Source organism: Hyaena hyaena, unplaced genomic scaffold (assembly GCF_003009895.1).
Source record: "Hyaena hyaena isolate Hyena2069 unplaced genomic scaffold, ASM300989v1 scaffold_14, whole genome shotgun sequence".
Lineage (NCBI taxonomy): Eukaryota > Metazoa > Chordata > Mammalia > Carnivora > Hyaenidae > Hyaena > Hyaena hyaena.
The window spans coordinates 2,913,548-2,929,683 of record NW_024080646.1 but is presented as its reverse complement, the minus strand read 5'-3'; the positions used below and the strand labels follow the sequence as shown (position 1 = coordinate 2,929,683).

The 16,136-nt window shown below is 40.1% G+C and overlaps 1 protein-coding gene across 7 annotated transcripts in view; it reads right to left on the bottom strand.

Moving 5' to 3' along the window:
• Nucleotides 1-16,136, bottom strand: part of OSBPL1A (oxysterol binding protein like 1A) — a 239,018-nt gene that overhangs the window by 95,000 nt on the left and 127,882 nt on the right. For all 7 annotated transcript variants that reach the window (XM_039217817.1, XM_039217808.1, XM_039217802.1 and 4 more), the window contains one exon: nt 5,003-5,165. In XM_039217817.1, the coding sequence (XP_039073748.1) occupies nt 5,003-5,165 (163 nt within the window). The remainder of the gene's footprint in view (nt 1-5,002; nt 5,166-16,136) is intronic.

Sequence of the window (16,136 nt, the reverse complement as noted above, 5' to 3'; positions counted from 1 at the left end):
AACTTTTAAAAAGATCAAATAGTCAAAATAATTTGCAAATATTTTGAGAAAAGAATTTTTAAAAATCTTTTTATATCTTTTAAATATTAGCTTGATTTCATCTTTTATTATGAGTCCCTTATTAAAAATAAGCTTTAAATGAAGGGCATCTGGGTGGCTCAGTTGGTTAAGCGTCCGACTCTTGATTTCGGCTCAGCTCATGATCTCACACTTGTGAGATCCAGCCCCAGGATGGGCTCCACGCTGGATGTGGGGCCTGTTTAAGATTCTCTGCCACTCCGTACTCACACTCTACTCTCTCTTTCTCAAAAAAAAAAAAAAAAACCAAAAAAAAAAAACCACACAAAAAAACCCACAAAAATAAATAAAAATAAGCTGTAAATGTAATACAGGTTTGTATACTTTTTCTTGGTCTTATTTCACACCACATCCAATAGCCTCCTGTCACTTCTGCATCCAAGGGCTGGAGGATGGCATGACAGGTATGGCTAGTGAGGGGAAGGAACAAGGCAACAAGTCTGACTTGACAACACAAGCAGGATGTGGATCAGGTCAAGAGCCTTGAAGGCTGCTTAAGGAGTCTGATTTTTATTCTCAGTGCAATTAGAAGCCACCAAAGGATTCCAGGCAGGGGAAGACAATGACAGGACTGTCTACAAAGTGTCACCATGGGTGGTGGGCACACAGTGAACTTCAGAAGGCCAGGTTGGAAGCATGGTAGTTAAGAGGCTGGACAAGAGTAGGCATAGTGCAGGTGACAAAAACGAGAGCTCCGCGTGCCAGACATTGTTCTCAGTATTTATCATGATAATCTTATGACCCATCTACAGCTGAAGAAATGAGGCACAGAAAACTGAAGCAACTTTCCAAAGGGCAGAGGAATCGGTGGAGCCACAATTTATCAACCGCCTCCAGTCCCTACACCTACCTTGTAACCCTACATCTTAGTAACAGAACATACATAGCTTTGAAGTATGATTTGAAGGTAGAATGGACAAGCTTTGGGCTGGGTTTCACTGACGTGGTACATGAATGTCACATATCACTCCTAGGTTTATGGCTTTGAGAGGAGAAAAGTGCCATGTACTAAATCTCAAAATTTCATTTTTTACTTATCTAGTGGACAGCTGAGTCAGGGTTAGAGATATACATCTGGGAACTGCATTAGTCAGAATAATGGTCCCCCGAACATGTCCACATCCTAACGTGTGGAGCCTGTGGAGGATATATTACCTTGTATGCTAAGAGGACCCTGAAGATGTAATTAAGGACCCTGAGATAGGTAGGTTACTCTGGGTTATCTGGGTAGGCCCACTGTAATTCCTAAAGTCCTTTAAGAAGTGAGGGAGAAAGTCTGCATCAGTCAGAGAGCTTGGAAGATGTCACACTGCTGGCTTTGAAGATGGAGGACGGGGTCTCAAGTCAAGGAATGCAGGTGGTCTCCAGAAACTAAAATGGCAAGGAAACAGATTCTCTCCTAGAGCCTCCAGAAGAAACACAGCCCTGCCAAGACCTTGACTCTGGAACATCTGACCTCCAGGACTGTATGAAAGTAAATCTGCATTGTTCAAGTACATTTGTGGTAGCAGCAATAGGAAACTACTCCAGAATGTTGGGTTATTATTTAAAATGATGTGACACAGGGGGCACCTGGGTGGCTCAGTAGGTTAAGCATCCAACTCTTGGTTTCGGCTCAGGTCACGATCTCACAGTTCATGATATCAAGCCTCACGTTGGACATTGCGCTGACAGTGCAGAGCCTGCATGGGATTCTTTCCCACACTCTCTGTCCCTCCCTGCTTGTGCTCTCTGTCTTAAAAAAAAATGATGTGATATTAAAAGTGAAGGCAGAAGGAACATTAACAAAAATTGTTGAGAAGACACAAAGAGATGGGTACATGAACATATGATATGAGGAGAGGACGGCTTCAATTGAGGAGGGACATTTCTTCTTTTTTAAAAAAAATTTTTTAATGTTTATTCATTTTTTTGAGAGACACGGAGAGACAGAGTATGAGTGGGGGAGGGGCAGAGAGAGAGGAAGATGCAGGCTCCAGGCTCCAAGGCTCAAACTCAAACTCAGGAGCTGTGAGATCATGACCTGAATCAAAGTCGGACACTTAACTGACTGAACCACCCAGGTGCCCTTCTTCTTTTTTAACAGAAAGGAAGAAGGAAGCAGGAGTGGAGGGTGATGTGTGAAGATTGTAGTGAGAAGATGACATCATTCCCAAAAGACAGCTTTTATCTCTCAATGAATTATTCGGCGAGGTCATCAGCAGCTCAAGACTTGAACCCTGGGCCTCTGACTCTTCATTTTAATGCAGTTCTACACTGCATCAAGTGATTTGCAAGATTTGTCGTAGGAAATAGTAGGAGTGGCCACAGAGAGACTACTGTTCAGGCAAGGGTAACAAAACTCAGGTGAGTCATTCAGGGCAGGGAGGAGCAAAGGCATGGCAAGTGCCCCTTGCCTTCACTGCTATAGCCACGGTGCCACATGATAAGTAACCATGGCACCTGCACTCAGCCTCAGGATCCTTCTCAACACAGCCCACCACAAAGCAGCAGGTACCACATACCAATCTGAATCAGTACTCGAGATGTGATGTACTTGCCAATCCTTACCTAGTGACTACAGTTCTTTTTTTCTCCTCCTCCCAGGGAAGACTGATTTTGGAGAGTGCTTCGAGTGTTAAAATATGACTGAGATGACAGTAGCTGCTAAATGTCTATCAAGAAAACAGTGGTGAATCATATCATGGACTTTTACACAACCTTTAAAAAGAATGACCTAGAGTCGTACTTCTGATGGGAAAGATTTCCAAGTTATGTTACATGAAAACACAGATCCAGGGGTGCCCGGGTGCCTCAGTCAGTTAACAATCTGACTCTTGATTTCAGCTCAGGTCATGATCTCAGGGCACATAAGATCCAGCCCTGAGACAGGCTCCAAAGCTATCAGCAGGGATTCTTTGGATTCCTCTCTCTCCTTGTCCCTCCCCAACTTGACTCTACCCCTCTCAAAATGAACATTAAGAAAAAAATAAAATAAAAAGAAAGAAAACGTAGCTCCAGAACAATCACACAGCTTTTATTCTTGATTAAAAATGAAACAAAATGAAGCTGTACATACACATGCACACACACGTGGGAATGCCTTTTTTTTTTTTTAAATGTTTTATTTATTTCTAGGAGAGAGAGAGAGAGAGACAGTGTGAGCAGGGGAGGGTCAGAGAGAGAGGGAGACACAGACTCTGAAACAGGCTCCAGGCTCTGAGCTGGCAGCCAGCACAGAGCCCGACGTGGGGCCCGAACCCACGAACCGCGAGATCATGACCTAAGCGAAAGTCGGACGCTTAACCGACTAAGCCACCCAGGCGCCCCATGTGGGAATGCCTTTTAAAGGCCTGGAAGAGAATATATCAGGCTGTGAGAACTTCCAAAGAAGAGTGCATCGTTAGGATAAGGGATGAAGGGAAAATTTCACTGAGTGATGCACGTACTTTCGTGTTGAATTATTACAATCTTTTTAATGAACATTAAATTTTTTCTCTCTTAAAAAAAAACATAAAAGACGAGCAGTTGAAGTGTCTGGGCTCTTTTATATTCAGATCTCTCTGCACTTAATGCTATGATCCCTCCAGTGACTTTCTCTTTTGGATGTCACCAAACGGAAGGAATATAGGAGATAACTTGGCACAGGGTAGGTGTGAAAAAATGCTGGCAGGCTCTGGTGTCATTCCTCTCCCCCCCACCCCCCAGTCGTGTTAAATACTTCCCTTGCCCGTCATTCATCCCACTGCTTTCAAATCCTAGCTTCACTTTCTCTTCCCAATGAGTCAGTCCTTTCACAAATGCTTTATCCAAGTGACAACACCATCATCAGTATCATCTTTTCTACTCCAAATTCTGGCTATTAAAATTACTTTTTTCATTCCTTTGATTATATCACACTTCCCACAATAACGAATCTGTTTATCTTACATAATAAATCTCTTCTCCATAAGCCTAGTGACAACCATTTTCCCTGTCCTATATGTACTTCGTTTCCTCCACCCAATCTACTTTCGTCCATTTCTCTTACCTCTCACTGCATTTCCTTTAACCTCCTACTATGAATGTGACCCTTTCACTTCCTGCCCACAGAGATCTTCTGCTTCCACGGTCAAGTTCTACGAGGCCAATAATTGTATACATCTATCTATTCTGTAAGAATTTGATTTACTCAAATAAGAGAGGTCACAACTACTTAGTGGGACATCCCCTCCCAAGTCAGTCCCACCTCCCCACATACGTCTCCTATTTTCGGAGCCTCTAGGACACGTCACGCGTGGTCCTAAACACAGTTTATACACAGGAACTCATTTAATCCTGATTCAGCCTGTTGAAATGGATACTGTAATTATCCCCATTTTAAAAATGTGTGAACAGAGAACAAGAGGTCACAGAACTTGCCCAAGGTCACACAGCCAGCTGGTGTAGGAGGCAAGATTCCAATTTAGGCTGTGGGGTCCATGCTCATCAGCATGTCGGGTTTCTGGCATGTATTTCTGAGGCAAAATTAAGCACTTCTTTCCTCTGCTCCAGCCACACTACTGTCTCAGCATACTGGACTGGAACCACTGTACTTGTCTGTGTCCTTTCAGGATTCAGAGTACTCTTTGATGACACACTGTCCCTTGGTCTACCCTTAAACATATAAGAGCACCCAGAACTAGGAGGTATTTAATGGTCACTGAACAAATTGATGAGTTTTCACAGCACTCACTCCTAGCTTAGCACACACTGACCAGGTCAGCGGACTCGGTAGGCAGCCTCTTCCCAACCTGCAGGCTCCAGCCTCAGTAACACCACACCAAAGAGAGACCGTGTGGGGAGCGGTGGTACTACATGTCCTCTGCTCTGTCCAGGCAATGCCAGGTGACCTCTACTCTAAGAAGACATTCAGGAGGTGGGCTTCAAACCACTCACAGCCTAGGTGGCAGGATTCTGGAGTTACCTGACAGCGCATCGTAGAACTCGTCCTCACTGAGGATGCTGTGGGGAGGCGAGCCTTCGGCCAGAGACCGCTCTAGTTCATGATGCTCAGTGGCCAGAGCCTCCAGTGCTTCTGACAAAATTTTGTTTTTTTCTTGCTCCTGTTCCAATTTAAAATTCCTCACCTGGAAGAGAAAAGACACACACACACACACAAAAAGACTTTAGAGTGACAGGAGACATACACTTACTCAAAAGGATGTAAAATTTGCTTTTGATCCAGTTCCATCGCAACATCAGAAGTGAAAACAGTCGTGTTACATACATGCATGGATGAATGAGCACAATTACAAAGCTAATTCTGTTCTTCCCGTGGGGCCTTTTCTCACAACAGCTCTAGTTAATGAAAATAGATTAAGACTAGCAAATTTGGCTCAAATGATCAAGATCCTAGTATAAGAATGTGAGCCAATTTGGAAGTCAGAGAAAATTTTAATAGAGAATATCCCTCTTGACATTAATCATGAAATTAAGCCCATTTTGACTAAAATTATTAAAAGCAATCTAAATATTAAAATGAATACCGCATGAAAGTGTAAGATCTAATCCTCAAGTTTACTTCCAAAAGAGCTGGTGTATCAAATGAAAGGAAACGAGTTTTAACTTCCATTTTTCAATTCCGTATTTTGGTTATGGTTCCCTATTTTACCTTGAATTTAGTACACTAACAATAAAAAGATTATAAAAAAGGTAATGCTTGTTTTGATTTTTCATCTTTTAATGAGATCATCCATTCTTCCTAATTCAAGAGCATCTCAATCTCTGCAGTTAACGAACACCCTCTGAAATTTAAGTAAGCTGACCCTCCTGTAAAATAGCAGGTACTAGATGTGGTGTGGACAGTTTCACCTGTCCTGGCACCGGAACTCTAGAAATCACAACTATTCCACAATCCCCCTCAACTTTCATTCCAACAGATCCACCATTAGCCACTGTGCAAATGCAGAATTCTTGTGTTCTTTAGCTGCCTCGCCTGAAAATTAGATTATTAGACAACGGTGCAATCCTTGATCAGTAGTCTTCAAACTTTTGTTTGTTTTTTAACTTAGGCAGAGCAGAACCCATCTCAGAAATAACCCCAACACAGGAAATAGAGGTTTTCCAAAGCTGCGCTGGGCAACACTGGTACTATCAGGAGCGCTATGGCTTTCTTTCCCCTCCATCTGAAGTGGAGGCTGTTCTAACAGGTTGAAAAGCACTGGGTGGGATGACTCTACAACCTCTTCCAGGTTTGAAGTTCTGGGTCTGGGTACTGGGAGCCACAAAACCCTCTCCGCTGCTCTCTGAATCACTCTCTCTGCTCAATCTCAACCTTTCACCTCCTGACACCCACCTGCATGCTCTCTTTCCTTTGGTTCTGACTCTGGAGTCCTTTATGGCCTTGAGTTCCTGACAGCCACATATCAGGTTCAACACTTGGAGAGTCACTGAACTTAAAAACACAGCTTTACTGAAATGCTAAGTTCATAACACAAAAGGAGTAAAGCCTTTATTATCTGGGGAATAGGTCCAGTCCTCGGGCACCTTAATGTTTATCATTACAGTAATGAGATTATTATGATTATACCTGTGATCATGAAATAAAACTTGTAATAAATGCTAAAAGAGCAAAGACATGAAAAACTGAAAAATACTTATATAATTATAATTTTTAAGAAATTGCAGGGGCGCCTGGGTGGCTTAGTTGGTTAAGCGTCCGACTTTCGCTTAGGTCATGATCTCACGGTTCATGGGTTCGAGCCCCGCGTCGGGCTCTGTGCTGACTGCCAGCTCAGAGCCTGGAGCCTGTTTCAGAGTCTGTGACTCCCTCTCTCTCTGACCCTCCCCTACTCATGCTGTCTCTCTCCTAGAAATAANGTCTGTGACTCCCTCTCTCTCTGACCCTCCCCTACTCATGCTGTCTCTCTCCTAGAAATAAATAAAACATTAAAAAAAATTAAAAAAAAAAAAAAAAGAAATTGCAGAACACTTGTAAATATTCCTATAATCTGTATTTTATCTCCAGAGGAAATACCTCTATTATGGCTGGAGTCAATTTAAAAATAAAACAGGAGGGGCGCCTGGTGGCTCAGTCAGTTATGCATCTGACTCTTGATTCGGCTCAGGTCATGATCTTGAGGTTGTGAGATCAAGCCCCTGTGCTGGGCTTGAAGCCTGCTTAAGATTCTCTCTCTCTCTCTCAAAATAAACAAACTTAAAACAAAGAAAAAAACCCCAAAGTGTTCTTCCTCCATTTCTTGGGTTAGATGATTTATTCATCTGTAAACAAGGACTACAAAATTGAGCATAATGTCCAAAATGATCCTTTCTTCAAATGGAAAAGATCTTTCAGCGCTGTTATCTGTGTAGATTCTAAAACTACCTCTGAAGAGGAACCAAGTTCCTTCATCCCTGCCTACCCACTCCCTTTAGCTTTATCTTTCTTTTTAGCTTTTCAAACATCGAAATGCAGATATGCTGTTGACACTGAACCTTTCAATATATGTCAACTAACTGAGGTTACTACACTTAGTAACTAACCCTTCTAGCTACAAATGTTAGTTCAATGCCTACATTCATCTAGATTTTAGAATAGTGGCAAAACAAGTGATTGAGGCCCCCAAATACACTGTTCTCTCATCAAAACCTTATTCAAGATCCAGTGTATCCTTAACCACCTGAAATAAGCATCCCTTCATTTCTGCTACTTGGGACACATGTTTTTACTTGCTCTTACCAGCAGGAAAAGGGGTAGGAAGCACGAGGAGGAGAAGAGGCCCTCATTGCTATTCCTGATCTTACCTGGATGATCTGGCCACACATGTACCTGCTTCAAGCTTAACAGGATCTTCTGCACTGAAAGGAAGGTACCTTACTCTAAAATTGCACACAAAATGACAAATTCTTTCCTTGTGTACACTGATGCCCCTAGACCAGATATACACATCACAGGAACTACACCGGCGAAGAGCTCTCTATTGCTTTAGAGAAGCGTCTAAGAATGTACTTCAGGCCATCCTGTAGCCTGATACCTTGCAGCTGATTAGAAAGATCACTGGAACAATGTAATTCCAAATCCTCGACAATCTCAGGCTTTCAGAAACACCAGGGTATTTAAAGATTGGTGCAAAACTACTGAAAAAGTTATGCAGAGTGGAAGTTCCTGATCAGTGAAAACCAACATATGGGTTTATAATCACATTAGAACATTTCTAGAATATGGGTGACATTTTTTCAAATTAAATATAAAAGTGAAATACAAAATTTATACCCTCGGCCCTGTAACCTTCCCATAACAAAACTGAACATATAACAATGTGAACATAAAGATCAGACTTTTTATTAGGAATAATTTAAGGACTGAACTGTCGCACGCTTGATAAGAAACAAATACATGTTCCATGTCTGTATCACGTTATAGACTGATGCAAATACAAGCCTTTCCACTAGTCATCCCAAACCACAGCAACCCGATCATCTTTCATCTTATTCTATTTCATGCTGGCAGGTGAAATTTCACAATGAACACTTCCAAAGTGTTCTTCACACCAACAGGGAACGGATGCAGGCTACAGAATCAAGAGTTTCAGAAACAGTTACATGCTAGCCAGTGCACACACATTTAATCTCCTCTCGTTCTACGAAGTACCTTGTTATTCACCCACGTTCCACAGAGGTTAAGTCAGGCAGAGACAATAATTAAATCTGGCAAAGGCACACTACTGAGTGGGGAGTAAGTGGTGAGTATTCACAGAATGCTGTGTCCAATTATCCAATTACAGGTTAGGTGAAATTCTGGCCTTGATCAATCTGTAGGCTATCTTCAACTGGCCACATTCCCATCAGCTAAACACCATTAGCTTGAGTTCTTATTATTGGATGTATGGGACTACAATAACACAGAATGTATTAGATTAACACAGAAATCCCAGATCTTGGATTTTAAAACATCTAATTTTATCTCTTAGATAAGGAATTACATTTACCTTTATTTTGTGGTTACAGAACCAACACCATACTGACTTCAAAGCTTTTTTAAAGATGTGTACTTTAGAGGACTCCCTGCAATGGTCACATAGCTGTTAAAGCGAGTTTGCTCCTTTACATATGGTAAGGGGCTTCTTCTCCAGTCTACCGAATTGTTTTGGTAGAAGAGGATGGAGATCTCATGTGAGTGACCCTCAGCATTACTTCTGAATCCACAGCCAGGCTGAATCACACCCTCACCTCTAGGGTATAAGAAAATTCAGGTTTGATCCCATGTCTAAAGCACAATCAAGTGTAAAAGTACATCCTCTCAACCATATAGTACATACTTAGTTTTATAAATTTACAAAGCACCTTTACACACATTACATTTTAAAGTTTTCACTGACTCCATTCCATCACTGCCTTTCAAGAGTAATGCATTTCCTCATGCTCCTGAAGACCTTTTTTTCCCCCACTCTTTCCTACCACTAAAAAAAAGACATTTATTTAAAAACAAATAAGACTCTGACCAAAGGAGATCTGATAGGAGAACAGGGAGATGAGGCAGGATCCGCAAGGCAGCTGTGCTGGGAAAGGAGAAATGGCTTAAAGCTTGCGCAGGGCTGTGAGAACTCTGGCTTTGGTAGAGTCAGATGGGAAACTTTTGGAGGATTCTGAGCAGAAAAGTAAGGTCATCTGCTTTCCATTGGAATACAATCTGTCTGGCCAACAAGGAGTCAGGGGGAGGTCAAGAGTAGAATCAGAAAGATCCCCTAAGGGGCTGCTGCAACAGTCAGGGTAAGAGATGGGTAAGAGCAATGCAGAGTGCTGAGTAGTACTTATACCCTGAATACGCTTTGTAGGAAGGCCAAAAGGACTTGCTGATAGATTGCCTATGGAATATAAAAGAAAAAAGGAATCAAGGGTGACTCCACAGGTCTGGCCTAAGCAACTAAAGACAGAGCCATCGTTACCTAAGCCAGGGAAGACTGCAGAAGGAGCAGAGACCATCAGGAACTCGGTTTCGTACATGATTAAGTCTGAGATGCTGTCAGATAGCCAAGCAGACAATTTGATATCAAATCAGGTGTTCAGGGAAGAGGTCCAGGCTGGAGATAGAATTCTGAGAGTCATTTGCAGATAGATTATATTTTAAGCTATAAGAATAGAATGAATCACTAAGGGAGAAAGTGAGGTATAAATAAAAGAAGAAATCCGAGGACTTAGATTTTCTTCTGATAGGACATGAGAAAGAACCAGCAGAGGAAACAAAACAAAACCAGAGGGAGAGAGAGAGAGAGAGAGAGAGAGAGAGAGGAAGAGAGACAGAAGGAAAATTAGGTGTGGTGTCCTATAAGTATTTCAAAGAGGAGTTAAGTGATAAACCATGTCAAACACCAATGCTAAGTAACATGGGAACTAGGAAATGACATCTATATTTGGTGATGAGATCAATGGTGAATTTATCACAAGTATTTGCAGTGGAGCATCGAGAGAGTACTGAAGGCAAAGATCTGAGTGGAGTGGGTCATGAAAAATGAGAGAAGGAAACCTGGAGAGAGTACAGCCCATTTTTAAGAAGTTTTGCTAAAAAGGGAAGGAGACTATTGTGGCAATTGCTGGAAGGGGCTATGAGAGTCAATAATGTTTTATTATGGAAAACACCCCAGCAAGGTTTTTAAAAATATTTAATTATTTTTGAGAGAGAGAGTGCACGTGCGTCAGCGTCCTTGTACTTGCATGCATGTAAATGGGGGAGGGGCAGAGAAACAGAGGGAGAGAATCCCAAGCAGACTCCACTCTCTCAGTAGAGATCGATGTGGGGCTTGAACCCACGAATTCTGAGATCATGACCTGAGCAGAAACCAAGAATCAGATGCTGAACTGATGAGCTACTCAGGTGCCCCCAACATGTTTCTACATTGCCAGGAAAGATTCAATAGAGAGGGGGCAATTAATATGAGAGTGAGAGGAAAGAATTGCTGGAATGATGTTCCTGAGGTTGCTATAAAGGAGGAGATCTAATGTACAAGTGTACAGTTGGCTTTTGTCGGGGCACAGAAAATTCATCCCCAGTTGCAGGAAAAAAGGCAGTACAGAGGTGCACAGATTTAGCTGCATAGGTATGGGTAATAAACTTTTCTCCTAACTGCCTTTGTCTCAATACATATGTGAGATACAGAGAAAAAGAAACGAAGAGGGGTGCCTGGGTGGCTTAGTCCGTTAAGCGTCCGACTTTCGCTTGGGTCATGATCTCGCGGTTCATGGGTTCGGGCCCCGTGTCGGGCTCTGTGCTGACTGCCAGCTCAGAGCCTGAAGCCTGTTTCAGTCTGTGACTCCCTCTCTCTCTGACCCTCCCCTGCTCATGCTCTCTCTCTCTCTCTACTAGAAATAAATAAAACATTTAAAAAAATACAAAGCTTACTTCCTGTGAATAAAAATTAAAAAAAAAAAAAAGAAAAAGAAACGAAGAGGTCATTGACCTACAGATCCCAGCATGTTATGCAGTAAGAAGTCTCTAGTCTCTTAACATTATACACAAGAGAGTTTGCCCTCAAAAATGAGATCATTTCCAAGGCCATCCAAAGCCTCATTCACACTCACCTGGTCAACCCCAAACAGGGAAGCTGTTGCTTTTCCTGTCACTTACAGTCAATGGTACTGGCTCTCGGCACCATTAAAAAATGTCCCTTTCTTACTGGCATTGCCATCTTTCTCAACCTGGCTCGAGACAAGAGGAAAGGAAATCCCACTGGGAATTTCCTCTGTGCTGCTCCCCTCTTAGGTTCCGCCTCGAGAAAGATGAGGGCTTGTATCTAGTTGTTGACTTACTGACATATTTTAAGTAAAATGACCTCAATAGAGCTTGTTAAACTGTTAATCTGTTAAAGTCAATTACTTTCAACTGTATCTTGACATTTAAATTAAAGAGGAATTTGGGGGGATAACTGGTTATGCCTACATGTAGGACAGAGCCCAATAAATAGGCACTAAAGAAACATTTGGTAAAAAAAAAAAAAAGGGGGGGGGCGGTTAAGAGCAAGGTGATAACAACACTTGGAAGAATATGAACTCAGAATATTTCACACTTATTTTAAAACAACGTCCCAAAGAAAATCAATGAGAGACTAGTAATATATACAAACAATATAACAATGTGGAACAATTCACTTCTACAGCATACATCCAACAGTAGATTCGATACATATTTGTTCCACGGTTCTGGCATTTAAAATAATTTGCTACAAGATCTCATAAATAATTTTCACCTACAACTGCAAAGTTGAATCACTTGACAATGATTTTAACACTTACAATATATCTATATTAAATTACAATTTCCACAAGTATGTGTATTTTATATTCCAGAAGTAGCACTTACAGGATTATGTTCCTAAAAGCACCATGCAAACTTCAATGCATAATTTCTAACATATAATATTTTCCATTATAGTGTAATGTGTTAAAAGTTTCAAAAGGTTTTTATGTATCATCTTGCAAAGAAAAGAATGGTAAATTGCCAACATAATGGTATATATTAAACACACTGCAAACAATTTTCAATGTAATATAATAAATCAGTATAGGTTATATACAAATAGTGAAATTCTAAATCAGTCTATTTAATAAAGATTCTAAAAAATTTTAATTATTATTTTTAAGTATTTTTTTAAATCATGCCTTTTTAACTCTGTATCAGATAACTGTTCATAACTGTATTCCCTACTGACCAGAATGGTTCCTGGAACATGCTTATAAATAAGTATTGAAACAATATTTTTAAATGAATAAACATTAAGGTGTATAGTAACAAGAGACGTAGAGGAGGCACTGAAGCAATCCAAAATAACTTTTTTGGATAAAATCTCTTCAACTAGTATTTATGGTATTTCAGAGTTTACCAAGAAAGTAGTAACTTAAGTGCAGGACCCTGAGCAAAACATCTCTAAAAATCTTATTCTTAATTTCAGTATGAGTTTATCTAGGGGAAAAAAAGGGACAATTTCATAAGCATTTGCATATATAAGGCTAATTTTATATCTACTACTAATAAAGTATAAGTATAGCATTTTACAGTTTAAAAGGCACTTTTACATACTAGTAGGTCATTAAATCCTTCTAAAAGCCCTATGAGGAATATGAATACATATATGTTATATAAAGTGAAGATCATAAGGTTTAAGTTCCTTGCCAAAGGTCAGCAGAGGAAGAACTGAAACCAAGATTTTTTTAACTCCAAATCCCATAAGCTTTCCAATCCACAATGTGGCCCAACAACACTGCTGATGGAAATAAATGATCATGAGTCTTAGAAACAGAGGGTCTTACTTTGGGGAAATGGCTAGGGGAAAGGGGTGGCCAGGAAGGTTTATGGTTATCAGTTTGGTGGACCAAGAAAATGGGAACAGGGCATGTACACAAACTGACTTGGACTACAGCAAAACATTTGTTGAAACTATTTCTTGGGCCCCCATCAGAGATTACATCACTGTACAATGGCTTTTTACGTTAGGATTCTGGCTTAGTGACATTCAAATTCTGGCTGAATCCATGCCCTCCAGAAGAAAGATTTCTCATTCCAAGAATTACTAGATCTGTTCTCTTCAAAACCCGGCTTAGAGCCAAGGTTCTCCATCCTGAAGAGAGTATCTGGTTCAGCTATAGGATCTGTTTGGTCCCCCCCCCCCTTTTTTTTTTCTAATTAGAAGGCCCAGTTTTAGCCTAGCCCTACTGAATGAAGACTTCCGGGAATGAACGAGGCCTGTGTATTGTTACAGAAATTGCTAATTTCTCCCACTATCTGTGGGAGAATCCCAATTTGTTAGCTGGCTACGTTGCCCTCCAGCTAAAAGATTCTCATTCTTTCTGGCAGCTGGGGCAATATGACTAAATTCTGCCAAGGAAGAATGAAAGTATTATGAGAAATTCACCAGATCTCCTTAAAGGGAAGGGTATTCTCCTATTTTTGCCCTTTGCTTCTTCCTGCTGACCATAAAATTAGATATATGGAACAGCCCCTAACATGTGAAACTGCTGTACCAGGCCCAGACTGCCCACCTCCTGTCTTCTTTACGGTGGAAAAAGAATCTGTAACTTATTTAAGCTAATGTTACAAGGTTTGGAGTTTTCTTTGTTTAATGCTAATGCTAACATTAATACATATAATGTTTTTTTCAACGCACTATAGATTATTCTGATGTGGCTCCTGGATGAAAATTACTAATTTAAGAGAATTTACAGTTAAAAAAATTTTATCAAACACCTACTACTCTTTCAAAGTAAGTGCTAGGAATATAAAGTAAAGTAAGACACGGATTAATCCATGGAGACATTATGGTCTAGTGTGAGAAAAGGACACTTCATATCCAGCTCTTCTAACAAAACTGCATATCCAGGGCTGCTTAGGTGGCTCAGTTGGTTGAATGTCCCAACTTTGGCTCAGGTCCTGATCTCGAGATTCATGACATCGATCCCCGCCCCATGTTGGGCTCTGTGCTGACAGCTCAGAGCCTATAGCCTGTTTCAGATTCTGCATCTCCTCCTCTTTCTGCCCCTTCCCTGCTCATGCGCTGTCTCTCTCAAAAATAAATGAAAACACTAAAAAAAGTTTTCAATGCAAACCCAGCATTACTTCTTCCTTAAAGCTTTTCAGTGGTTCCTTACCGCCTTGGGACAGTCTCCAAAAGTGTGGGTACCCACGAAATAATAGAAATTCTTTCATATTTATTTTTGTCAAAAATATTAAACAAAATATTATATAACCCAATATGATATGAAAAGATATATACAGACTGACAACAGTGCTTTCACATGGTCCACGTGCCACATGGTCAAGGCTAAAGTACAGGACACAGAGTAACCTTCAGGGAAGAGTAGCAAGTACCACTTGTTTTCAGGATACTGTGATATACTGCAGACTATGAGAGCATGGTTAAGAAGACTCATGGACTATGTTAACCCACAAAATACACCCATTATCATAAACACCGCTGCAAAGGAACTTCGGATTAAAGATAATACTAAAGTGACCAAATAGAAAATGGCAGAGGCTTCTACCACTAGTGTGAGTTGTTTGCTACACCCCAGTAAAAACAGATTGTATGTAATCAGATGATAATAAACCAGTTTTCCGAAAGACAATATGAAATATGGCTGATGTATACAGCACAGCCACCTATCATTTATGTGTTGTTATTATACTTTGAGATATAAACTAATGAGCATATAAAGCCAAAGCATATAACTTAACATTTTACACCCGAGCTTCTGGAGGGTGAAGACAAACCTCCTCTAATCTTTTCAGTGATATTTAAAGTCACATGACTTTCAGTCCAGAGCTTTACTCTGTACATATCTTCACTAAATGTAATAAAATCTTTAGAAACTTCTTTACGGTGTCTTAGTAGAAAAGACAAAAAAAACCTACAAATTGCTTGCAGAAACACTTATTCTCAAACTACAAAAAAGTCTAAAACAGCAAACAGTAAAATGAAAAACCAAGATACATTCCTTTGTCAGAAAATATTGCTATAAGGTACACAGACAAAAAGACTGAAGATATTAAAAAAATAATTTAGTGTGGGATATTTGCCCTATGGACAATTACAGATGCTTTGAACATGTCTTTGCTAAATGATGTTTGAATAATGAACCGCAAGAACTAAGTTTTTTTCTTATGAACCTCTAAAGGGTAAATGTACCAAAGATGATATATTTTCAATGGTAAATAATTTAAAATGTCCTATGGAAAAACTATGTATATGTATAAATGTAATACATCGATGGAGTTATGTTGACGAAAAATTTTAACAGATTCTGATAAATTTGGTATCACAATGTGAACAGGAAAATAAGAAAAATACTTACAGACCGATCAGCAAAATAGATTAAAAAAATTATAAGCAAAGTATTAGTATACTAAATCAGGAAACACATCACAACTAAGGTGGGTATTCTGGAATTTAAGGCAAACTCAAATTTTAGAATCAAAACAATCTTATATGATTAGATTAACAGATTTCTACATTTCTAATTGATGTACAAGGATATCATTGCGTATATGTGTGTGTGTGGAAGTTATATGATTGGATAGAAGTAAACCAACTGAAAAACTAAGTTTTGAGAAAATTACAATTATGGGGGCGCCT